Raw genomic sequence first — 25880 nt, forward strand, 5'->3', positions numbered from 1 at the left:
CTGTTAGTCAAGCATGGTATTTCACTAAAAGATCTTTAATTGTCGAAAATAAATATTCCAAGAAAACTTTTGTTCCATATAAAGCAAAAGAAGGCGCAGCGGAGCGGGCCCGGGTCAGCTAGTCGGGTTATGAATGTGCCTGTTATGGCAAGGACATCGAGAGGAACCCAATAATCGGAATTCTTCTTTTCCGATTTGGCTGAAATTTTGCATGAGGTGTTTTGTTATAACATCCAACAACTGTACTTAGTATGGCGAACATCGGTGCATAACCTGATACAGCTGCCATATAAACCGATCTGGGATCTTGACTTCTTGAGCCTCTAGAGGGCGCCATTCTCATCTGATTTGACAGAAATTGTGTACAACGGCTTCTCGCATGACCTTCAACATACGTGTCCAATATGGTCTGAATCGATCTATAGCTTGATACAGCTCCCATATAAACCGATCTCCCGATTTGGTGTCTTGAGCCCCTACAAGGCGCTATTGTTTTCTGAATGGACTGAAATGTTACACAATGACTTCTACAATGTTCAGCATTTAATTCATTTATAGTCGGAATCTGACTATAACTTAATATAGCTCCAATAGCATAACAGTTCTTATTCATTATTCTTCGTTTGCCTGAAAAGAGATACCGCGCAAAGAACTCGACAAATGCTATCCATGGTGGAGGGTATAAAGATTCGGCCCTGCCAAACTTAGCTCGCTCTTACTTGTTTAAAATAGAAACCATCAAATGCAACAAGACTCTTAAACGGTTTCCAGAAATCTCACTCGTAAGAATGTTGAGGAACTGTTCTGTATGATTTTTTGAGGTAAAAAATTTGCCAACTTTCGGGAAAAAATTTTTTAACCAGTTTTATTCGTCCACTTTATACCAACACATATTTCATTAGATTACCTTTTTCCTAAGTCGATGCAAAATTTTTCTAAGACAGTCCTATTCTTGTGTATGTTTTAACTCATTCCTCGTTAAGTTATGGGTTACGTCAGTCTACCCATATTAATCCATCCGTTCACCAGATAGTCGAAATCACGATAATTTTCGAACGGATGAGGCTATCCCCATGAAATTTTTCATAGTTACTTCTTATTGATGTACGTCGTTGGCCATTGGGAAAGGGTCATTTGGTCATAAAATTGTTTCGTACCATGCTTTAAGAAACATATGCAAATTTTTAATAGTTTATACCCTACACCACTACTGTCATACAAGGAAGAGAGATAGGCCCATGAACAAGCATTCCGATTGACTCAGAATCACTTAAGTTAGGTTAGGTTGAAAAGAGGATGCAGATATTAATCCGCCCCATGCTACTACGGACATACACCTAATCCCGTAATCGGCGCTCTAAAAACTATAAAGTAACCTCTAAAAAAGAAGTTTTTAAGTTAGGAATTCCGTGCTACTTACAAAATCCTTAATTGCTTTCAATATCACTCTCCTAAGTTGGTTCATGTCTGGTATTGTGTCTCCACCTAAGTACCGGTGTCTGTTGGACGCGAAAGCCGGGCAATGACAAAGGAAATGCTCCAACGTCTCATCATCTTCCCCGCATGCCCTACACATGCTATTGCTTTAGATAAACTTTTTTCTTTTAATTGACAACCTTGGGTGATTTTATCAAATTACATGGTGATTTTATTAATAAATAGAATCACTTTTGGTTACCTACTAATAAACAAGTTGGACAGCTACTCGTGTGGTAAATGCCAGCCAAAAATAACTGATCTTGAACGCAAAGAGAAAGACAATGAAAAAACAGCTCAACAAAAAATGATCTCGCCCTAACAGGCGAAAAACTTGAAAAATGAAAAATTAGGTAGAGCCCGGCCAGGATTCGAACCTGGGCGCACGGAGCAAGAGCGAGAGCCATTGCCGTTGTCTTAGCGTTCGAAGCCATCAATACAACTTCCAACAGATGAACAAAATCATGTGTGGTACGGAAGAAGTGTAATTTACCACAGGCAGAATGTCTGCCATTACACAAAAATAAATGCATTGGAAGAAGCACAGCTAATAAGCAGGGTTGTCGAGCTTTGTTAATGTGGTAATTGCATCATAGATGCGTTTTCGCAATTAATACGATTCATCACACCTAGTATTGTTGAAAAGTCTTCTAACCAAAGGCGAAACGCGTCACATAGTGGTTGGTGTGTGTTGCTATCTTCGGCTTTCCTTTCCCGTTTGCATCTCCGATCATTGAGCTCCTCTCGAAAGAGAAACAAACAAAAACGGAGAGTGTGAACCGATTTTTGTAAAATTCACTAATGAACAGAAAAATCGATGTTAGCTTGCATATGCAACAACAACAAACCTTATGAAGTCCCGCCGCAAATAGTGGAGCTGTATGAAAATCAAAATATTTTCAAAATTATTAGTGACGTCATGAGCAATAGTGTTTTCTCATTAAGACTATTTTTGTCTAAGCTCATAACATTGCTGATTGACTGGGTAATTCGTCGAAGAATACCGCTGATGAGGGAATAGAATCCCGGAACCTGCAGTCCGGTTAACCTTTCGACCGATTTTTAAATACATTTCGATTTAAAACCTAAGGTATTCAAAAATTTTAATGAAATTTTTGTCTTGACACAAACATCGAATGAATTTTTTTCTTAAGACAAAAATTTAGTCAAATTTGCCCTTAAGACAAAATTTTAATGATACTTTTTATTTTTTGTTTCAAGATGCAATGGTATTTGATGATATTTGATATAATGATGTGAAAACATTTTCTCTAAGAACAATATTTCGATAAAGGTTTCGTTAAGAAAAATTCCCTGAAATGTTGAATCTTTTTTTTTTAATTTTGCTGTTTCTTAATTCAAGCTCGGGGTTTTTCTATTTTTTATTTAATTTACTTATCAATATTTCAATGGAATGCATTTTCAAATTGTGATATATCCAAAAGCCACCATGTTACAAAGGTTAGCATTTCCGCCTATGACGCCGACACCTGGGTTCGAATCCCGGCTTGAACATTAACAAAATTTTCAGCCGCGGTTATCCCCTTACTAATGCTGGCTACATTTGCCATGCTAAACTTCTCTACCGAGTGGTATCGCTATATGGCACGCCGTTCGGACTCGGCATAAAAAGAGGCCCCTTATTATTGAGCTTTAACTTTAATCGGACTGCACTCAATGATATGAGAGAAGTATCCCTGTTCATTCCATTAAGGAACGGGGGAAATTTAGTTAGTGGAGGAGTGATAAATTCATCCGTTGGCTCGGTGTTGATGTTGAAACAATTGAGAGCAATTCAAGTGGTGGGTTTTCTGCCGATGTTGTTAGAGTCTCGAAGTAGTATGTCCAGAGATAATCAGACCTGTTTCGATTTTCAAATGCGTGCTAGGCATAGTTTGATTCATTTCATTTACATAGCATTGCGTTGGTAACACTTAGCAGATATGGCCACTTGGTTTGCCTAACTTTATCTGTGTCAATTACTTTTAATCCGCAATTTAGTTTAGTTTAGCAATGAATTTTCAAAATATAGCAACAGCGACAACGTTGAAATTGGAGTGTTATTAAATAAATCGAAATTCAAATAGAAATGGACTGAGAAGTGATTTATTTTGTAGATCTGCAGCCATGCACATACAGCAATTTTAAATCATATTTCAAAATTACGATGAAATCCATGCATTTATTCTCAATTCGCAGAGGCAAGTCTGACCGATATGAAACCGTCCAATTTTTGCGATTTCCGAATTCCGGGACATAAATTAAAGTTAAATTTCGGTTATCAGAACAGGCCTACTTTGTGTTGTTTGATGATTGTGCCAAATCTGCTATCCTGATTCGAAGCAGATCTGAATGTGCTTCAATTATCTTGCGACTTCCTATCCACATCAATGTTTTACCGGTGACGTTACCTATTCTAAATGAATTAATCCAAAATGAATTATTTCTTTTTAACTCCTTTGGATAGACTATATCTCCATACTTAAATGATTTTGACTGTGAGAAAATGAGGAATTCCGTGCATCTTACAAAATGTGGGTTCATGTCTGGTACCGGTGTTTGTTACCCGCGAAAGCCGGGCAATGACATAGGAAATGCTTCAACGTCTTACCATCCTCCCCACATGCCCTTCACATGCTATCACTTGCCTCACCGGATTTACATAAGTGAGTTCGTAGTCCTATGTGTTCCGTTATGATATCGAAAGCTATACTAACCGCCTTTTTACTTGCTTTCAGTAACAGCCTCGTAGTCTCACGATCTGGATCTCCCCTTAGGATTTCCGCCGTCCTACCGACTGTTTCGCTGTTCCACAGGGTTACATGCGCATTTGTCCCCAACGCCCTTAACTCGGACTGTGTCGACCCAAAAGGCTTCGGGCAAACCAAGTTTATAGACGGCAGTGCTCTGGCCTTCAGTGCAAAATCGTCTGCCCTTTCATTTCCCCTTACTCCGTTGTGGCCCGGCAGCCAAACGATGCGGATCGTGCCATTCTCAGAGAAGACGTTAATCTCCTTACACTATGAAACTCTTCGTGATCTTACCGTTCTAGTTGTTATTGCCCTTATGCTTACTGTCCGTAAAAATGTTCATACTCGACGTCCTCGCATTAACACCACACCACCTCACGCATTCCGTGATCGCTCGGATCTCCGCCTGCAGGACCGTATTATGGTCAGGCAGTCTAAAACAGATCTCAGTCCCTGGGTTCTCTAGGCAGACCTCCGGGCCTACTCTGTCCTCCAACTTTAATCCATTCGTGTACCATGATCTTCCAGATGGCAATACTAGGGTTCCGTCAGTCCAAGACTGACGAACGGAAACCTCTTGCATTCCTTCCAGGTTTCCTATCGTCGCCTCGATTATACCGCAATGGTATGAGTTGCTCCTATCCTCAATCCATTCTCCCATCGCCTTAAGTCTCAGAACCGCAGTGGCTGCTTCGTACTAAGTCTGTGTGACTATGGGTCTGATCACTAGAATAATCTCTAGAGCCCTAGTGGGTGTGATCCTCATCGCTCCGCCTATGCCAAGACAGTATATTCTCTGAACATGTTGTATTATCCTTACGTTACACTTTTCTCCATCGCAGTCTACCAAACTACTAAGGCGTATTATAAATATCGGTCTAATCACGCTCCTGTTGAGTCAGAGCACTATCCTCGGATTCAGGCCCCATTTCGAGCCGTCTACATAGTGTCCAACATCTGTGAGCCTTCTCAGTACGCTCCAGAATGTGACACTTCCAATTAAGTTTCCTACTCAGGATCACACCTATGTATGTCATCTTGTCAAATATCGAAACGTTCTATTGTGGAAACGTGGTGCGTTGAATTGGCCCACCTTCGTCTTCCTCCTGAACAGGCACTACTGGGCACGACCCAGGGTTCTAGCCATCTGCAAGGTCCTTTCGGCCCATCTGCATATCAGTTCGAATCCTTAGAAGTATTGTAACATCGTCTGTGTAGTCAGCATCCGTAATAGGTCATTTATGGTGGCCTTTCATGGGAGTGGCGATCAAATACACCCCAGTGGCGTGCCTTGCCCCAATTTTTCCCTTATATTTATGTCATGTGATTTCTTCAAAGTTCTATGTTTGAATTTGTACTGATTCTGTATCTTCACGTTCTTTCTAGAAGCGATAATGAATGCTTTTTAAGAGCGTCAAATATGGTTCTCATTTTACGCTCATAAAATGCTTCCTCTGGCGATGCAACCTTATAGCACGTTTACAATGAATCTTGTTTATCTGGATCTAACTAAATCCAGAAACAAATTCTGGCCGTTTGCACAGCGTTTTTGGCGATTCAAGTGGCATACACAAGCGTATACATGAATGTCCATCACACACTTCCATACACAATTCTTGAAAACATTTGCTTATTATTTCGTTCATTCAGCCATGAAATCGGGTCTATTCGGGATTTAAAAGTAAATCCTGCAAAAATTGGATTTATTTTTGTATGGTTAAACCTGCGAAAATCACAGGATTTAGCACTTAAATCTCGAAAAGACCAATGCAAACGGATTAAGTGGCCAATGCAAACGTACCTATATATGAATTCGAGTTTGGTATGGTCTGTATGCAGGATTCCATTAAGGAACAGGGGCAAACTTCTCACGTTTCAAAAAGTGCTGTTCGATTCAAGTTTAAGCTCAATGATAATGGACCTCCTTTTTAGAGCCGATTCCGAGTGGCGCTCAAGTCGCTTTTTTTGTTGTTTGTCATTTACTGGGAAACCTGACGGATGAGTCGCTTTAAAATCACTTTTGGTAAAATCTTTTGCAATACATCCCAATATCCCTTCCCTCCACATATGAATGTGTTAAATGTTCACTTTCTTGCTTGAAACTTTTCAAAGTCTAAAGGAAAGTAAATAGAGTGCAAAAACTTTTTGGAGAAAGTAAAAAACCATTCGTACAATAGAAGTGAAAACTTTTCCAAAGTTTACCTTTGTAAACTGAAATAAATTTAAATGATTAATTTTTTAAACAAATTGTCAATTTTAGTATAGATTGACGAGTAAAGAGAAAGAATGTGGGTCCAGAGAACTGTCTTCCAGAGTAATCAGAAGAGTCCAAAAGTCTGCAAAAACCATGCTACAACCAAAACTATACGCTAATGATGCGAGTCAGTTGAGATTATTAAAAGATTTCATGGGCACCTACTTAGGTTAGGTTGGGTTAGATTAGGTTGAAAAGAGGGCGCAGATATTAATCCTCCCCATGCCACTATGGACAAACACCTAAGCCAGTAATCGGCTTGTTGTGCGCTCTAAAAACTAAAGTAACCTCTAACAAGTAAAAAGGCGTAAAGTTCGGCCGGGCCGAACTTTGGATACCCACCACCTCGGGTATGTATGTAAACCACTTTACCATATACGACACGGATGTCGAAAAGCCTAACATAAGTCACTGTGTCAAATTTCAGTAAAATCGCCTTTTATGGGGCCAAGACTTTAAATCGAGATATGGATCTACATGGCAGCTATATCCAAATCTGGACCGAATTGAGCCACGTTGCAGAAAAATGGCGAAGAGCCTAACACAAGGCACTGTCCCAAATTTCGGCGAAATCGGAAAATAAATGTGACTTTTATGGGCTCAAAACCTTAAATCGAGAGATCGGTCTATATAGAAGCTATATTCAAATCTGCACCGATCTGGGCCAAATTTAAGAAGGATGTCGAAGAGCCTAAATAGACTCACTGTTTAAAATTTCAGGACATCGGACAATAAATGCGCCTTTTATGGGCCCAAAACCTAAAACCGACAGATCGGTCTATATGGCAGCTATATCCAAATCCGAATCGATTTGTGCCATATTGCAGAAGTATATCAAGAGGCTGAACTTAACTCACTGTCCCAATTTTCGGCGACATCGGACAATAAATGCCCCTTTTACTATGGCGTACTATGGGCCGAAATGGGAAATGTGGCAAAAATTGGATAAAACCCACAAATGTGCTCCGATTTTGGTGAAATTTGAAACAATTGCTGGAGACACATTGTATTAAATAAGACACCTTGTAGTGGCACAGAGTGCAATACAGGGTGTCAAAATTGAGCATTTTAGCATCGTTTATAGGACTTATAACTTTGACATACAGGACCAAATTGCATGATTTTTTCTTGTATCGAAAGAATTCGTCGAAATGAATAAAATAAAGTCAAAAATTAATGCCTTTTTGTGCATTATACAGGAAAAATTAGCTACTACAAATACTTTGCGCGATTTTTGACTAAAATTGCTTTGTTGAGCACATCTATCAATGAATCTTCACGAAAATTGGCACAGACTATTTCTTCGGACTTTTAAAATAGCCGGCCTCCATTATTATTCAGCTAAAATATATAATATATATGCACGCCCGATTTTCACTTTCATAGCCATTTCAAGCAGATTAATCAGCCAATATTCCCCAAATTTGGCAAATTGTTTTCATAAGCATCTAACTCCATGTAACTCCGTTGAGTAGAACGGACGTGTTTTCATATCCCTATCTCGGAATAGGTACTACCTGTTACGAAAAAAATTTAAAGCCTTTTGGAGGACGCACAAAATGAACTCCAAAGACCCAACAGCTGCGGTGGTAGCGTCTGACCGCAGCATGTTGTCCTTCCCTCCTATAGGCGTGGGCGCCTGTAATTGAGAGTTATGCTTCAAGCGCACAGTTAGTCGTCAGACTAATTAATGAGGAAGAGACGGATAAATCAGAGGGATGCACAGTTCGTCCCCAGCCTTTAAGTAAAGGTCGTATTTCCGACTCGGATTCAGACAGCGACGGTGTCAATGAAACAGTCATCGCAGCCGAGTGATAAGGGATGCGGGATGACGGCAGAAGTGAGCGATAGCTTTGCTAAGTTCACAAGCAGACCGAGAAAACGATACAGTGCACGAGGAGAAGACAGAGGAGTGTGTACCGGCAGTGCCATGGGGCGAAAGTGCAGAAGAACTCGCCGCATCCACGGTCTTCATCAAGAATGTGGGCGGCGAAATCGCAACGGAACGCATGATGGAAATCTTACACAAGCAAAACCAAGATTTGGCTGTGGAGAAATGGCAGGTTTTCCACAGGGAGGAGAAGGAGGAAGGAACTCTCCTTGTGGTTGGCATTGATCCAGTCCCCGTGACAAGTTTGGCTAAGACTTAAGGCCGTCTTTTTCAAGATTGGGAAGACTAGGATAGGCAAAGCTCCTTTAAGTACAACATCAGGTAGTGCAGGGCCGAGAGACCCAACACAGGCTAACGAACAGGGACCCGACGACGAACCATCAACGACTTTCTCGAGAATAGGAAGACTAGGACGCATAAAGATCCTAATGCTGAAACACCAGGCAGTGCAGTGACGGGAAACTCAATGCCGCCTAACGCACAGGGAGCTGACGATGAGACCATAACGTACTTCCAAGAAGCCTATTTAATTTAGATTTGGAAGACAAAGATCCTAATATTGGAACATCAGTCAGTATAGGGACGGTAGACTCAATACAGCCTAACGGACCCGATGATAGAACCATTACCGACTTTCTCAAGATTCGGAAGACTAGGATATGCAATGATTGAGGTCATCCAGATAAACCTCCACCAGAGCGAGACCGCTACTCACGCTCTGATGGAAGAGAAAATCAGCAAGGGCAAAATTCATATTGCCTTAATTCGGGAGCAATGGACGACCCGGAACAAAATCTCTGGACTGAACCATATCAACCTCCAATTATTCTATTGTATTCTAACAAAGGTACTCGGCCGAGGACCTGCGTAATTTGTCATAAACATTTAAATTATGTATTTTCCCCAGAGTTGTTAACGTCGGATCAACAGTGATGAAACAGGGAGAAGGTGGAGCATACCTGGCATCACTTGATCTGCCTTTCGACTCTCCGACATCGCCAACTACGTCGGAGCTGCAATGGTTGGTGAGGAAAGCAAAACAGACAGGAAACGAGGTACTAATAGGGTGCGATGCGAACTCTCACCACATTTCGTAGGATAGTACCAACACTAATAAGCGGGGCCAAACCCTGGCAGAGTTCTTGAATACTAACGACCTTATAACACTTAATATTGGTAACACCGCTACATTTGTTAATAGGATTAGGCAGCAGGTTTTAGATGTGACAATATGTTCGGAAAATCTAATCGATAAGGTTCAGGATTGGAGGGTCTCCATGTAGAATTCCTTATCAGACTATCGATACATTAGGTTTAGAACAGCACGGCCAGCGCTGAATCCGATAAGCTTCCGTTATAAGTTGAAAACCAACTGGACAAAATTCGGAAGACTATTCAGAAGAAGTCTTGGGCAAGATAATTTAAATTGTACAAGCATAGAAGACATTGACGACAATGTCACCAGGATTACGACTGCACTATTGTAGTCCTTCAAAGATAGTTGTCCTCTTTGAGAATCGAAATCAGCCCAAAAGCTCCGGATGACCGGGGAGATTCGCCACATTGGGAACGAGGTCCGCAGACTTTTTACAGAGCACGTCGTAAAAAGTAAAGGAAGTATCTTGGGATGTGTAGTACACACGACTCAAGGAATACATTAAGATTACCAGAGCGGCAAAACGTGTCTCCTGGAAGCTTTTCTGCGACCAGGTCGATAGCGTTAATGATGCCACCAAGATGAAAAAGTTTTTCTCAAAAACCCATGTCCGACTCAAACGTTAGTAGACGACATGGGAGTGAGAGCAGAGACAACGGAGACAACGGAATGCCCCCTGTGGCGTGCCTTATGCCACTTTCTTCTTTATATTTATGTCATGGGACCCCCAATTTATGCACATGTTCCTTACCATATGGTTTATCCAGTCTCTAAGGGCCGGGTCCACCCGGTACTGGTCTAAGGATTGGATCAGTGTGTCGCTCCGCACATTGTTAAAAGCCCCCTCGATGTCAATGCATACCGCCAGGGTGTTCGTCGAAGGATTTTATGCACAACCTCGTGCAGGGCAGTCGCCGCCAACCTTCCCTTGACATAAGCATGCTGTTTGTATTTGAGCAGTTCGCTGGATGTCATAGTCTTTATCATGGTGTCCACAATACGTTCCATGGTTTTGAGTAGAAAGGACGTAAGGCTTATGGGTTTGTAGGCCTTTGGTGTCGCATAACTTGTCTTGCCTGGTCTGAGTATAAACACCACCCTTGCCTCCTGCCAGGCTTTCGGAGTATATGACTGTTTTTACAGCGTGCCGATTTTGGGCAGACGAGGCGCCAGATAGTCTGCCTCTTTCTGTAGTAACGCCGGAAATATTTCATCAGGTCCGGGTGACTTAAATTATTTGAAGCTCCTCAAGGATTCCTTCACCATAAATTCCGTTATTAGAAACCTTCGATCAACGTCATTATTCCAAGATTCCGGTGTCTCCGTGAGTCCCGTCGTATCCTGTGGAAAATGGGTGTTCATCAAAAGCCTTAAACCATACTTACCGTCAATATGTTTCATTCATATTTTGGAATCTAAAGAAATCTATATAGATCTAACTTTAGGCTTCTGGGCGGTGGGTATCTATCCACAAGATGATGATTTGGATGGTCTCTGCGATAACAGCCCAAACGGTATTGCTTAGACAGCATGTGGTCATGTCTTCGCACTGGTAGGATCTTTGATTCCTGATGGAGGTGGTCCACATGAGAACTGAGGAGACAGCCCGTCGCAGTTCGGAGGGCGCATTCTGAGAGATCTGAATATTATTCCACTTCGTAGGTATACATTCAACCTATCGCAGATATCAACAATGGGTGGGGGGGCCTGATGCCATGATCGTACAATCGTCCGCATACGATACGATCTCTATGCCGTCTGGAGGGGATGGAATGGAGGATAGGTAGAGGTTGAACAGTGCCGGAGATATCACCCGCCTTGGGGAACTCCCTGTTTCAACCTAAATTCCATAAATGACTGGCGACCACACAGATAATTTGTGACCCAGCATTTCAGGCCTGGCTGGAGGGACGTGTTAGCGATGTCCTCAAATAATTTGGCATGGCTGACCGTGTCGAATGCCTCCGATAGGACCAGTGCCACGAGGATCGTCCTATCACATGGTGTGGACTGATTGAAGCCACGGCAAATGTGTGCGGTGATGGCATGCAAAGCTGTTGTTGTGCTATGCAGTCTCCGAAATCCATGTTGATGCTCGTCGAATGGAAATTCTCCTACTAGGCTCGGGAGGAGTAATGCCTCAAGCGTCTTTGCTACTGGTGAGAGAAGGGAGATCGGTCTGTACGACTCCCCCAACCTCGGGTCCTTTGAAGGCTTCAGTAGCGGGATCACTGTGCCCATTTTCCAGACAAAGACAGGTTGAGGATAGTAGTAAAGTACTCAACTACAGCTAAATCCCTTTTCTTCAGCATCAGTGCAGACATTTCGTCGGAGTTCAACGCCTTGGATGATTTGGCGTCACGGATGACATTCGTAACTTTGCCCACGATAAATTATGATGGCTTTCCATAGGCTCAGAGACCACGAATACGGCGAATGGCTCTCCTCCTTGCCTGTCACTCTCGGGATGCACAATAAATTGACGGCTGAACAACCTGGCGCATCTGTTCGGATCAGTCACGGTTATTTCGCCAAAAGTGACTGAGGTCCTGTCATCCCGTCTACCGTGGTTCGAGAGTGACTTAACAGTAGACCACAGTTTGCCTAAACCGATGCCTAAGTTTCATTGCTCCAAGTGTTCCAGCCACAAATTCCGCTTATGTTCGTTGACTACCCTGTTTATTTCCAGATTCAGCACGCTGATTCTGGGGTTAGTAAGGTTCATACAACGAATCCCATCGCGCTCGTCTGTGATTACCACTGCCTGCGGCGGGATATTGGGCCGCACTTGGGGTATTCGACCGAAGCGAGCGGCTGCTGCGTTAATGATGTTTCAGAATTTCCGCTCGGACACTTGCACATTAGAGGGGGGTTTCAGTTCACTGAAGAGGCGGTTGGTGTACTCTCTGAAGTCGGTCCAATCGGATGACGGCTTGCCACGATACGTCACTCAGGAGATCAGGAGATGCAATGGAAATTTCTGGCGAGCTGCTGCACCTCCTCGTAATCCTAGTGGGGCATCCTCATTCACCGTGCAAAACGTGGAACTTTCAATCTGCCCTACCAAAGCATTGCCTCGCTGGTCGTTACCTAGGGGAAAATGCCATGAAGTGTGATGCGTATTAAAGTCCCCTAGAACCAGACGATTATGACCAGATATTAACCCACTTATGTCGGGGTTGTAAGCTTGACTATTAATCGGGACACAGCTGCCAACCAGCGGTATGTACACGTTGTATAGCTCCATCTCGGCAGTACCGGACCTGACTGCTATCCCCATGCACTCCATGTAGGGGTCTGTAGCGTCAGGCGCAGGCGAGATGGGTCTATATTGCACGGAATGGTGTATCACGAAGGTCAATTTCCCACCTCCATTCTTTGAGCGATCCTTACGTAGCGCATTGTAACCGTGACAACTGTGCAAGCTGCAGGTGTTGGTCAGCTTTGTATCCTGGATCGCTGCGGCCAATATATCTTTCCGACTCATGAAATCCACAATCTCAACGACCTTGCCACGGAGTCCGTTGCAGTTTAGCTGCAAAAATGATACATTTCCCGGCACTGTTGTGTATATGCCGTACGGGAGAGGTCGGGGGCCACATAGTTCGACGACGAGGACGCAGAAGACGACGACGACGACGCTTGTGAATCACTGCTGGAACATAGCCAACACAGCACCTTGCCACATATCCAGTATGACTATACTCCCGTAGTGAAGTGAGGACAGAGCAAGATCTGAAATGTCCGGTCTTCGTGCACCGGTTACACCTCACCGACATCGACCGATGATGGAGGCGGTTCTGACAAACCGAACAGAACCAAGGTCCGGGGTTCTTTTCAATCCCGGCACGGACCAGAAGCGTGCGGAGAAGGCACTCCGGGAAGTGCCTCTCCCATGACGAAAAAAGACGAACAAGTACACTGAGGCGGCAGCCCTTGCCGATGAGGATTCCATCGGGTCAATCCGGTGCGTACAACCGGCTGCCATGGGATGGGACCTGAATAGTTCCTTATGGGTTGTAAGGTTTTGCCCTTATAATTTGTAAAGGCAACACGGGTCGTTTTAAGTGCATTATAAGGGGGAAATGAGTCATTTACACAAAGCAGCTGTAGTCTGAAAGCCTTATAAAAGAAACATTTTATTTCTTAAAATACAAGTTCGTATTAAGAAACTTATAAATTATCACATATATAATATGTAAAGGGAAAGCGAATCGTTTTCAGTGCACTATAAAGTGTAAACGAGACATTTGCCCAAAGCAGCTTTACCCTGAACGCTTTATAAAAGAAGAAGTTTTAATTCTTACAGCACATAGCAAACTTATAGTAAACTTATTAATTATCACATTTTACAAATCGATAACGAATAAAACACAGAATGTGTTTTACCATAAACTTCGATAGATGAGAAAACTATTTTGACTCATTTAAAACACACACAGAAAATTAAAATTACAACATTTATTTCTATTATTTTGGCTCAGTCGATGTTTTTGTTGAGATCAGCAGCTCAATTTAAGCCGCGCGAGCCGATGAAAACGGCAGTTCACGGATCAGGACAAATTTTACAGGTAGGAGCAGTTAGCCAACAACAAAAAATCGAGTGCACTATGTGTCAAAATCAGTGATTAGTGCAACCCTGATTTTGAGTACTCCACTAGTTCGCGCCTTTTTTCGTTGTATGTGTGTGTAATAGTTTCTAACTATAATGCACATACACAACCAAAACTCGTTGACTGTTTGCTTTACACTACCTGTGTCAATATGTCTTGGGTTTGTGTACAATCAAAGATGGCCTGCCGAAACTCCGCCGTATATGACACACATTTCCGACGCATAATAAAGGGTAAATTTTTCTTCTTCTTCCATTTATGGTCAGTTTAATCGACGCTCGAAGCGGCTATTCGAGCTATTGTGACTAAATTTCGCACCAAATTAACAATGTTGGGCATTAAACTACCAACACCAACACACGTAGAGTGCGAACTGAAGAACATATCGCCGCTGTATCGGCCAGTGACCATCAGTTTTCGATTCGTCGCCGTTCGCAGCAATTGGGCGTCTGTTACTCAACAACGTGGACATTTTTGAGGAAGAATTTAGGCGTGAAGCCTTTCAAAATGCAGCTGGTGCAATAATTTAAGCCGAACGACCTACTGCGACGCAGAATTTTTGGTGAATGGGCTCTTGGAAAGTTGGCTAATGATCGATCCACTTTTTTTTTATCAAAAACTTGTGTTCAGCAACGAAGCTCATTTTTGGCTCAATTGGTACATATATAAGCAGAATTGTCAATTTTGGAGTGAAGATCAGCCAGAAGCATTGCAAGAGCTACCAATGTATCTAGGAAAAGCCACAGTTTGGTGCGGTTTATAGGCTAGTAGCATCATTGAACCGTACTTCTTCAAAGATGAGGTGAGCGCTATTGTGATATGATAAACAACTTTTTTCTTTGCCAAATATGCAAGAGTTTGACATGTGGTTTAAACAAGACGGTGCCACATGCCACACAGCACGTATAACAACGGACTTATTGAGAGGCGACTTCGGTGAACATTTTATTTCACGTTCGGGAGCGGTTAATTGGCCTCCTAGATCGTGCGATTTAACGCCTTTAGACTATTTTTGCGGGGCTATGTTAAAGCTCATTTCCATACATGACATAATTACCAGGTGGTGTACCGTAAACAGCTGAGTATAACTTTTTCTCGCAAAGTCTACTATCTGTCACGAGTTTTGGTTAAGTATGTGTGTGTTATAGTTAAAAACCATAGCACGCAATGAACGAAAAATGGGGCGCGAACTAGTAACATACTCAATATCAGAGTTGCACTAATCATTGATTTTGACAGATAGTGCACTCAATATTTTGTTGTTAGGCAACTGCCACTACCTGCAAAACACTTTCCTTGGCTCTTAAGAAATCATTCTTTACATACGTCAACAACATCATAAACCTATCCAAAAAAGCTACTTGTTTACAGAATTGAAAAAATAATTACGAAATCGTACAATTATTTTCAACTTTTGTGAATTTATGAATATGGTAACACTGGTGCGCAGGTTAGAACGTGCTCCTATAAAAAAAAAAACGTTTAAGTTCCAATCCTGAGGAGAACATCAAAAACATTTTGTAACTGTTACTCTTCATCACTAATACACACTGTCCGGAAGGCAGAGCGCTGATTATAAATAGACTCAAAATAAAAACTTTTTATCACATTTAAAATTTTGAAAATTTATATAGCCGCTATAGCAACAACAAAGAAAATCTAAAACAATGATATGATGTCGAACTAATTTATGACGTTTTCGACGCTAACAACTTTTGACAGTCGAAAACCTAATGAACCGACATACAGACCATTTCTGGCTACAAAATTGCAAAAAAGTTTAATTTAGAGAAATTTGTTAGTAAAATTAACAAAAAATTTTAGATTAACAACAGAAAGGTTAGGTTGAAAGGAGGGTGCAGATATTACTCCGCCCAATGTCACTATAGACATACACCTAAGCCAGTAATCGGCTTGTTGTGCGCTCTAAAACCTAAAAAGTAGCCTTAAAAAAAGAAAATTTTAGGTTAGGAATTCCGTGCTACTCACAAAATTCGTAATTGTTTTCCATACCACTCCACTAAGTTGATTCATGTCCGCGAAAGCCGGACAAAGACAAAGAAAATGCTCCAACGTCTCATCGTCTTCCCCACATGTCATCACTTGTGCAACCGATTTTGCGTAAGTGAGCTCGTAGACCTATGATTCCCGTTATGACACCGGAAGTTATACTAACCTCCTTCTTACCTATTTTCAGTAATAGTCTCGTCTTCTCACGATCCGGACTACCCCTTAGGATTTTCGCCATCCTACCGACTGTTTCGCTGTTCCACAGGGTAAATGCGCGTTTCTCGCCCACGCCATTAAATCGGACTGCGTCGACTCGGGTTAACTAAGTTTATCGACGGCAGTTCTCTGGCTTTCAATGCGAAATCGTGTGCCCTTTCATTCCCCTTTACTCCGTTATGGCCCAGCACCCAAACGATGCGGATTGTGCCATCCTTAGAGGAGGCGTTAATCTCCCTTATGGCCATTTTACTGTCCGTAAAGATGTTCACACTCAAAGTCCTCGCGTTAATACCACACCACCCCACGCATTTCGTGATCGCCTGAATCTGCCTGCAGGACCGTATTAGCTTTGATCCATCTGTGTAACATGATCTTCCAGATGGCAATACTAGGGTTCAAGTGTCGGTTCAAGGTACTCAAGTATAGTCTCAGGTATCCGATCGGAAACCTCTTCCCTTCCCTCCAGGTTTCCTATTGTCGCCTCGATTATTTCGAGCCTACGGCCCAACATCTCAGCACGCTCCTGAATGTGACACTTCCAATTCAGTTTCCTATCCAAGATCACACCTAAGAATTTGACCTTGTCAGATATCGAAATCGTTTCGTTGAGGAAACGAGGTGCTTTAAATTGGCCCACCTTCGTCTTCCTCGTGAACAGGCAGATTCCAGTCTTCTCTGTGTTAACATTGAGATCCCAAGGTCTAGCCCAATCGTGTGCCATCTGCAAGACGCTTTCGGCCCTTCTGCACAGCTCGTGCGGATTCTTACCCCTTAGAATTATTGTATCGTCGTCTGCGTAGCAGACAGGTTCAAATCCCTCCTCAGTCAGCATCCGTAATAGGTGATTTATGGTGGTTGTTGTTGTTGTAGCAGTTGCACACTAAGGTGGCAGGCCTTGCCAATGAAGGTATCCATAGGGTTAATCCGTTACGTACAACCGGCTGCCATGTGATTGGACCCAAAGGGGTGGCGATAAAATGCCACCCTGTGGCATGACTTGTGCCACTTTCCACCTTATATTCATGTCACGCGACATACAATTTCTTCACCTGTAGCTTAGCATATGGTTTATCCAGTCTCTAAGGACCGGATCCACCCGATACTGGTTTAAGGATTGTTAAAAGCCCCGCACATTGTAAAAAGCCCCCTCGAGGTCAATGCATACCGCCACTGTGTACGTTTTGGCATCGAAGGATTCTTCTAGTTTATGCACAAAGTTGTGCAATGCAGGGCAATCTCCACCGACCTTCCCTCGGCATAGGCATGCTGTTTGTATTTGAGCAGTTCGCTGGATATCCTACTCGCTATCATGATGTGACGCCAGAAATATTCCATCAGATCCGGGTGACTTAAATGGTTTGAAGCTCCTCAAGAATTCATTCATTATTAACACTATAATGATAAGCCTTCGATCAACATCATTATTTCAAGATTCCGGTGTGTCCGTGAGTCCCGTCGTATCCTGTGGAAAGTGCGTTTTCATCAAATTCGTAAACATGTCCTCCTTTGTCTTTACTCTGACTCCCATGTCGTCTTTCTAAATATTGCGAATCTCTCCGGCCATCCCGGGTTTTTCTTGGGCTGATTTCCTTTCCCGAAGAAGACAACCATCTTCGAAAGATCCCACCAGTCCAGTTGTAATACTGTTGACATTGTCGTCAATGTCTTCTATGCTTGGATAATTTAAATTATCTTGCCCAAGTCTTCTTCTGAATTTTATCCAGTTGGTTTTCAACTTATTACGGAAGCTTATCGGATTCAGCGCTGGCCGTGCTATTCTAAACCTAATATAGCGTTGGTCTGAGAAGGAATGCTGCATGCAGACCGTCCAATCCTGAGCCTTATCGATTAGATTTTCCGAACATATTGTCACATCCAAAACCTCCTGCCTAAACCTATTAACAAAGGTAGCGGTGTTACCAATATTAAGTGTTATTAGGTCGTTAGTATTCAAGAACCCTGCCAGGGTTTGGCCCCGCTTATTAATATTGGTACAACCCCACGAAATGTGGTGAGAGTTGGCATTGCACCCTATTAGTACCTCGTTTCCTGTCTGTTTTGCTTTCCATACCAACCGTTGCAGCTCCGACGTAGGTGGCGATGTCGGAGAGTCGAAAGGCAGATCAAGTGATGCCAGGTATGCTCCACCGTCTCCCTGGTTCATCACTGTTGCATCCGAGATTAACAACTCTGGGGAAAATACATAGTTTAAATTTTTATGACAAATGACGCAGGTTCTCGTCCGATACCAGTGTTGGCTCAGAATAATTGGTCCAGTCCAGTCCAGAAACCTTGTTCCGGGTCGCCCATGGCTCCTGAATTAAGAAAATATAAATCTTGACCTTGCTGATTTTCTCCTCCATCAGAACGTGAGTAGCGGTCTCGCTCCGGTGGAGGTTTATTTGGTTGATCTCAATAATTGATTTTAAAATTGGTCATTAAGTGAAAAAGTGCAAACAAACTAATTTTTGTACGAAATTGCATTTATGAATACAATTCAGTGCTGGATAGAGTTATATATGGCACACGCTATAATAATATCTGCGGCTAAATCTTATAGATAGAGTTATATATAGTGTCATATATAATTATATGTGGCACCAGATTTAGTGGGATATGTCAGATCCAATTTGGGCTAATTAGATTAGAAGGTTCGCGGATGTTGGGGGCTATGTAGACTGACAGAAGTCTCAAAATGAGCCCTGAATCCGAGAATAGTCCACTGGCTCTACCGGAGCGTGATTAGCCAGTACTTACTTAAGCCTCAGTAGTTTGGTGGTATGTGATGGGGAAACTGTGCAACGCACGGAAATACAACAAAAACATTTTCTCTGAACCTCAATCAAATTTGTTATTCAAAATAGCAAAAATGTTTGCTAAAAAAAGATTTTGTCTGCCGAAATTAGGAAGCAGACATGACTGCTGTTATAGCAAATATATGGCTACTGTTCTAGCAAACATTTCCGTCCGCTTTTCAACTTAAAATTTGCTATTTTAAATACGACAATATTGTGAAATAGTAAAGATGTTTTATTGCTGGACAGACAACCAAATTTTTTATCGCTTTAAAAAAGTCCAACAACTTGCGAATGTTCACATCCGCTAAATAAGACAAGTTCTAAAAAAATGAGAACCTAATATGAATTTCCTCCTGACGCCAGCGTGCGGGAGAGACAGCCCTTGATCTATAGTCTCCTCTTCCTCGACGTCGTCACAACTTTTGCCGAAAACTTTACATGATAGATACAATGACTAAGACGTATTTTCTAGCCAGCGATGGCAAAGCGGTAAACCTCTTCGAGTCTAGATTGGTCCATATAACGTAAAAGTGTCCACAACCCCTACTTCGTGGTCATATGTCGTTCGTTGCCCTTTGGTCCTGATCCTGAAGACTTAGCTTACATATCACTGCAGGCATACCCACAGATTCCAGTTCCCCTGGAATTTGTAATGTAGTTTTAAATCTCGCAAGCTGGCCCATTAAATTCCTTGGATTATCTCTGTGGCCCGGCGCCGAGAACAGGTGAATTTTTAATTCGGGCATCTCATTGAGAGATCTGCGACAGTCGAGAGCGTTTTTTATTTCAGAAATATGTTTCCCAGAAGTAGAGCACGCAGAACTTCTTAAGGTATATCTCTAAGAGTGCTGGGAAACTTTTCCCTAACCGCAATTCCCACGTCCCAGCATACGCGACTACTTTGACGCTTTTTTCTTTCAGAGACAATAATATATTACTAATGGTGTGACGACAGTTTTTTCCTCGTGGGCTAGGGTATAACTCGAGGGTGAATGGACCGTCAGAGTAGAGAACACGGAGTTTGTTCAGGTTTTCACAATCCTGTTTATTTGAGTCTAGGCTATAAAGACGATTAGTGACTAAAGGCGGATACTTAACGTCGAGGCCTGGAGCGGCACTCGGAAATTTGTATTTGTATTTTATTATGATAAAACCCATACAAAAGACACTGTCGTATATAGAGCATGGGCTAGTAAATTGATAAATACAATGAGTTCAACAAGTTTTCATTTAAATAGAACAATAATTGGTAGAAAGTATTTAACAATTTAAGCAAAGTTACTGATACAATATTTAAGTAAAAAAGAAACTTAAAAAAATTTAACATATTAATCAAAGTTACTGATAAAATAAATTAATAAATAGTTATAAAAAAACAAAAACAAATAATTAATTAAAATGATTATAAATCAAAGATTTATACGGGAAATACGGGCCAAATGAGGCAGTAGCTGGTTGATGTAGGTGGAGGCTGGAACTGTACTCCAACCTCCGGGATGGATTGCACAGCAGCTGTGCCGTGTGGGTGAAGACATAGGACGGTACTTCTCGACCAAAGACGTTCCGTTCACGGCTGGAACTTGGCACGGCGGTAATTGGCTACGACTGGTCCAACGGTGGAGGCCGGGCACGGCACTCTTAGGGCTGTACCTAGGATCAGGATCCTGAAGCCCTGCCACGGTACTTCCATCTTTATCCGGCGAGGCAGTAGAGGACCGGTTACGTCGGTCGTCGAGTCACAGTGCGAACGCACGGGATATGTCTTGAATGGAGGGGTGAAACGGCGCCGGGGATGATGTGTGTATACCGGGCTGAGGTTGACGAGGAAAACGCGGCAGGTATTATGCAAAGTTCTATGTTGAGATGACCATGAAAGTACACTGTTTTTTGAAGGCACAACGTCGGATATACGGTACAGTGACCTCGAAAGTACACTGTTGACGGGGACAATCGACAAAGGCTAACGTAGCTTTTACGGTGCAGTGACCACTAAAATCCAATATTTCGCAAAGACACAACGGCAGAATGATGTTGCAGTGTCCTCGAAAGTACGCTGTTGACGGAATACAAACGATGCGGATTACTACGCTTTTCGTTTGTATGTTCGCTGCTGCGGCTGGCTGACCAGCCAGAGTGAAGTCGTTGAGTCTGACTGTTGTGTATATCATTGCCATTGTCTGTAATATTTGTTGGTGGCCCTACGGTAACTTGTTTTGATCTCTTTCAAATACAAGTTGTAAACAAGTATGACGGCCACTCACTTGTTCGGGAAACCACTGCCTGCTTGGATATAGTTCATTTAAGGTATATGTGCAAAATTTAATATATATATATATACGTTCTTGGATCGACTGGGACGCACACTTAGAGAAAAATAGAGGTGGTTGAAATGACAAAGTACACTGTGAAAAATAATTCAGTTGAAGTTAAAAACATGCACCGTGAAAAATAATTCATCTCTGAAACAATAACCTACACTGCGAAAATTTATTGACAATTGCCATTAAAAAAGTACACTGAGCGAAATGATTTGCGATTGTAATTAATTAATTAATTAATAAAATTCGTAGTAAAATTAAAACTAAAACAATTCAATTTATTCAATTCAAAATTCAATAAAACGTTAACACAAATTGGGACACCACAAGTTTAACACAAATGGGACATCACTGAGTGTGGACGGAAACGAGCCGGCGACTTCCGTCGACACAATGGCTATATTCCAAGTAAAGGTGTCATTATACCTCTTTGAGGTGTTTCTTTGCTGAGTCATCTTTTGAGATCTACATATTCCAAGCCTGCCGTAATGCATCTTTTGAAAGTTATTAATGAACGTTTTAGGCAGTATTGATGCCTAGAAACTCCAGCCCTCAATATCGATAAATGTTAACATTGTGTATTCCTTGACAGCGAGAGAACTATATGCAGGCGACTAGGTCGTGAATTGCTGTTTCAGTGGACTTGCCCTTACTAAATGCATGCCTTTCTCGAGACAGGCGACCTCTAGGCGATCTTCGCCCTAATATATATTTGTATCAACCTCTCTACGAGTCTTCAGCATAAAGGATGGGATGTGTCTCTCCATCCCACAGGCAAATGCGACATGCTGATACAAGCCGAGTATATCTCCCTAAGCCAAGGTGCCAATCTATCGGACACAGCTTGGATTTCAACCGGTGATACATCATCAAGGCCTGTCGACTTAAGGGATCACTCTTCCCCATGACGAAAAAAGAACGAACACCATGTATAGTGAGGCGGCAGCCCTTGCCGATAAAGGATTCCATCGGGTCAATCCGGTGCGTACAACCGGCTGCCAAGGATTTGAAGGAACCGCATCTTCCTCACCTGTTCTACCGTTTGACCATTAATAACCAAATCAATAGTTTTTTTTGCTGGACTTCATAGTATGAAATTTTTCAGGATTGAAGGGCGAGTTTAAGTCCCGACATTTTTACAAAAACGTATAGCTTTTCTTTTAAAATTTCGACATTCCAAATCAAAATCCCTATCAAAGGAAATGGTTATAAAGTCATCCGCATATTGAAAAATCAGGGTACTATTTACTATCCTCCAACGAATATAGCCCTTAAGTGTATAGATTGAAAAACAGAGGTGACAGGCAGCTGGCTTGTGGAACGCCATTATTGCCCATTTTCAGCATGCTTTTATATCGAATCTAGAATTGAAAACAAAACGTAGGAAAAATAGCTTTGTCAACTGAGAAATGGTTTGGCTAACTATATTCAAATTTGATATGAATCTTCCTGTACGTTACGCGAAAAAATTGGTATCAACTTCGTAAAAGCAGCTAACTCGTTGGTATCCAAGTTTCTAGTTTGTTCTACGGTAAACTTCCTTCCTAATGCTGGCAACATTTGTGAGGAACTATGCCAAGTAAAAACTTCTCTCCCAGCAGGTGTCGTACTGCGGCACGCCGTTCGGGCTCGGATTAAAAAAGGTCGCCCCTTATCATTGAGCTTAAACTTTAATCGGACTGCATTCATCGATATAAGAGAAGGATCCCCTGTTGCTTAATGGAATGCTCATGGGAAATTTGGTAGATTAGTTGATGCTACTTATTTCTTATCACATGAAAAAAAAATAAGAAATTTCCCCTGTTCGTGGGCAAATTTACAATGGCAAATGGATGTTGTTGCTTGTTATTTGTTATCTTTTATTGCTATTTCTCATCATTTGCATTTTGTTTTGTTTCGCAGACCACGCGTGATCTGTTTAATATTATGTTTACCTGTTACGATCGGTCATAAAATTATTTTGTATTATTTTTGTATTTGAACAATTTCTTTATGTTCTAAACATTTAAGTCGTTTTCTTTTCTTGCATTGTATTTTATTGTTCTTCCAACAACCCCATCAAAAATTAAGCAGCAGTAATTTTCAGCAAACAACAGTCATTCAGCAGTCAGACTGCTGTTCTGTAATTGCTTATCAGCAGTCTTTTCCAAAGTGTTGTTAACCGACCCATAGACCTAGAAACTGAGAGTGTGGCAGCCACTGCGGTTGTGAGACGATGGGAAATTGGATAGAGAGTAGGAGCAGGTCTCAGCATTGCGGTATAATCGAGGTGACGATAGGAAACCTGGAAGGAAGGAAAGAGGTTTCCGTTGGGACACCTGAGATGAACCTTGAGGTCTAGTGCGAGGCACAGCAGCCAGCAGCACAGTCTTGCACTGCGATTGCAATCTGGAAGTACATGCTACATGGATGGATCAAAGCAAGGGGATTGAAGCTTGGGTCAACATTGAGTACCTAGGAACTGATATCTGTTTTCAAATGCCTGATAATACGGTCCTGCAGGCGGAGATTCGGGACACATAGGCCTACGAGCAGAACAGGTGCGGCAAGTGATAGCATATGTAGGGCATGTGGGAAAGATTATGAGACTTTATAGCATTTCCTATGTCATTACCCGGCTTTCGCGGCTTACAGACACCGGCATTTCGTTGGGGACACAATACCGACATTAGGGCGTGGAATGAAGGACAATTAGAGATTTTGTTAGTAAGCACGGAATTTCCGATTTTTTCGAGATTATTTTGTAATATTTAGAGCGCACAACAAGCCCATTACTGGCATAGGTGTATGTCCATAGTGGCGTGGGACAGATTAATATCCGCAACCTTTTTTCAATCTAACCTGACCTTGTCTGCTTTAAAATTAAGTTAGATCGGACCATATCCGTTTTTTTTTTGCTCAACCAGAAATATAAGCGCAAAGCGTTTCTAAAATCATTATTTTTCAATTCCCATTTATATTAGTTTTATTATATCAGTTATGTTTTTATTTTTGAATTGTTGGATCGCTTTGCTAATAGTCATCAATATTTTTAGATTGGCGAAGGACCCCGTCGCTGTCCTCGCTATTGGGCAGATGACGAGATTCAATTTGATCATATTGTTGTAAAGTATATGGAAAGCGAAAGTTGTCCCTACTATACGCGCAGAGAGTTTAACGTTACCAATTGCAAAATAAACGACACTATTAAAGTCACTCAATTGCAATATAATGGATGGCCAACAGTTGAAGGGGAAGTACCGGAGGTTTGCCGTGGAATTATAGAATTAGTTGACCAGGCTTTAAACCACTACACGAAGGAGAAAAATGTTGGATGCAAATCCCCTCTTACGGTTCACTGCAGGTTAGATATTATCATATAAATTATGTTTAAATTTAAATATTTTTTCCTCCATATCCTTTTTAGCTTGGGAACTGATCGAAGCTCTATTTTTGTTGCAATGTGCATTCTAGTACAACAACTTCGAACCGAAAAATCTGTTGATATTTGTACAACAGCAAGAAAAATCCGATCTCAAAGGCCAAGGCTGATTGACACATATGTGAGTATGGTTCAGTAATTTTTTGTCGTAACTCTCTGGAACATGCTTCCTATTTTAGGCACAATACGAGTTCCTATATCGAGCAATAGTCAACTACGCCGATCTTCATAAGTTAAATTCGGAGTGAATGTCATCAAATACTAAGAATTATTACATAAATATAAAAACATTAATCACGTATACACATACAAAATTCTATTTTATTACATCTTCTCATTTTGTATAAAAGTCTCGAGTTAATTTTGTAAGTTTAAAATTACTTTCAAAAGTATTCTACAATTGGTAGCATAATATGTTAAGCAAATAACCAAAGGATATTAAGAGTAAAATTTTATATGTATAACAAATAAATTTTATACAGAATTCAGTTGTCCGTAGTTTTCGTAAAATCGGTTAAAATGCTGCTTTATATTTTACGCCGCTGCTTAGAGAAACCTAACTTTACCTTAAATTGTCAGATCTCAACACTCTTTTACACAAAACTAATCTACTTCTTCTCTCTATATATAAAAGAATTATGAATTGTCTGACTAATTACCGTTCAGTCCAAACGGGTAACGTAAGTATCATGAAATTTTGCACAAATGTTGAGTCTTCGGTCAACGACGCGAGATAAGAACTCTACTCTACGTTTAGACTCTAAAAAGTACGAAAGGGTACGAAAAGATTGAACACTGCTTCTTACTTAAGTACCAGTTATTTGTATGAATGCAATGGCATAATATGAGAGCAGTCAAAAAGTGAGAACATTTAGATCAGTGATGCCCAGCCCTTTACGGTAGCGTTAATGGCAAGTCACACGCAATATTATGCTCTTTGATTCAGTCGTTGTTGAGACAGCAACTTATGGACA

At 41.6% G+C, this 25880-nt stretch overlaps 1 protein-coding gene across 3 annotated transcripts in view; it reads left to right on the top strand.

Annotated features, from left to right (window-relative positions):
• Positions 1 to 25390, top strand: part of LOC106090542 (tyrosine-protein phosphatase 69D) — a 247392-nt gene extending 222002 nt beyond the window's left edge. For all 3 annotated transcript variants that reach the window (XM_059369645.1, XM_059369646.1, XM_059369647.1), the window contains 3 exons: positions 24521 to 24828; positions 24892 to 25027; positions 25086 to 25390. In XM_059369645.1, the coding sequence (XP_059225628.1) occupies positions 24521 to 24828; positions 24892 to 25027; positions 25086 to 25154 (513 nt within the window). In that variant the 3' untranslated portion in view covers positions 25155 to 25390. The remainder of the gene's footprint in view (positions 1 to 24520; positions 24829 to 24891; positions 25028 to 25085) is intronic.
• The last annotated feature ends 490 nt before the right edge of the window (positions 25391 to 25880 follow it).

Source organism: Stomoxys calcitrans, chromosome 1 (genome assembly GCF_963082655.1).
Source record: "Stomoxys calcitrans chromosome 1, idStoCalc2.1, whole genome shotgun sequence".
NCBI classification, from domain to species: domain Eukaryota; kingdom Metazoa; phylum Arthropoda; class Insecta; order Diptera; family Muscidae; genus Stomoxys; species Stomoxys calcitrans.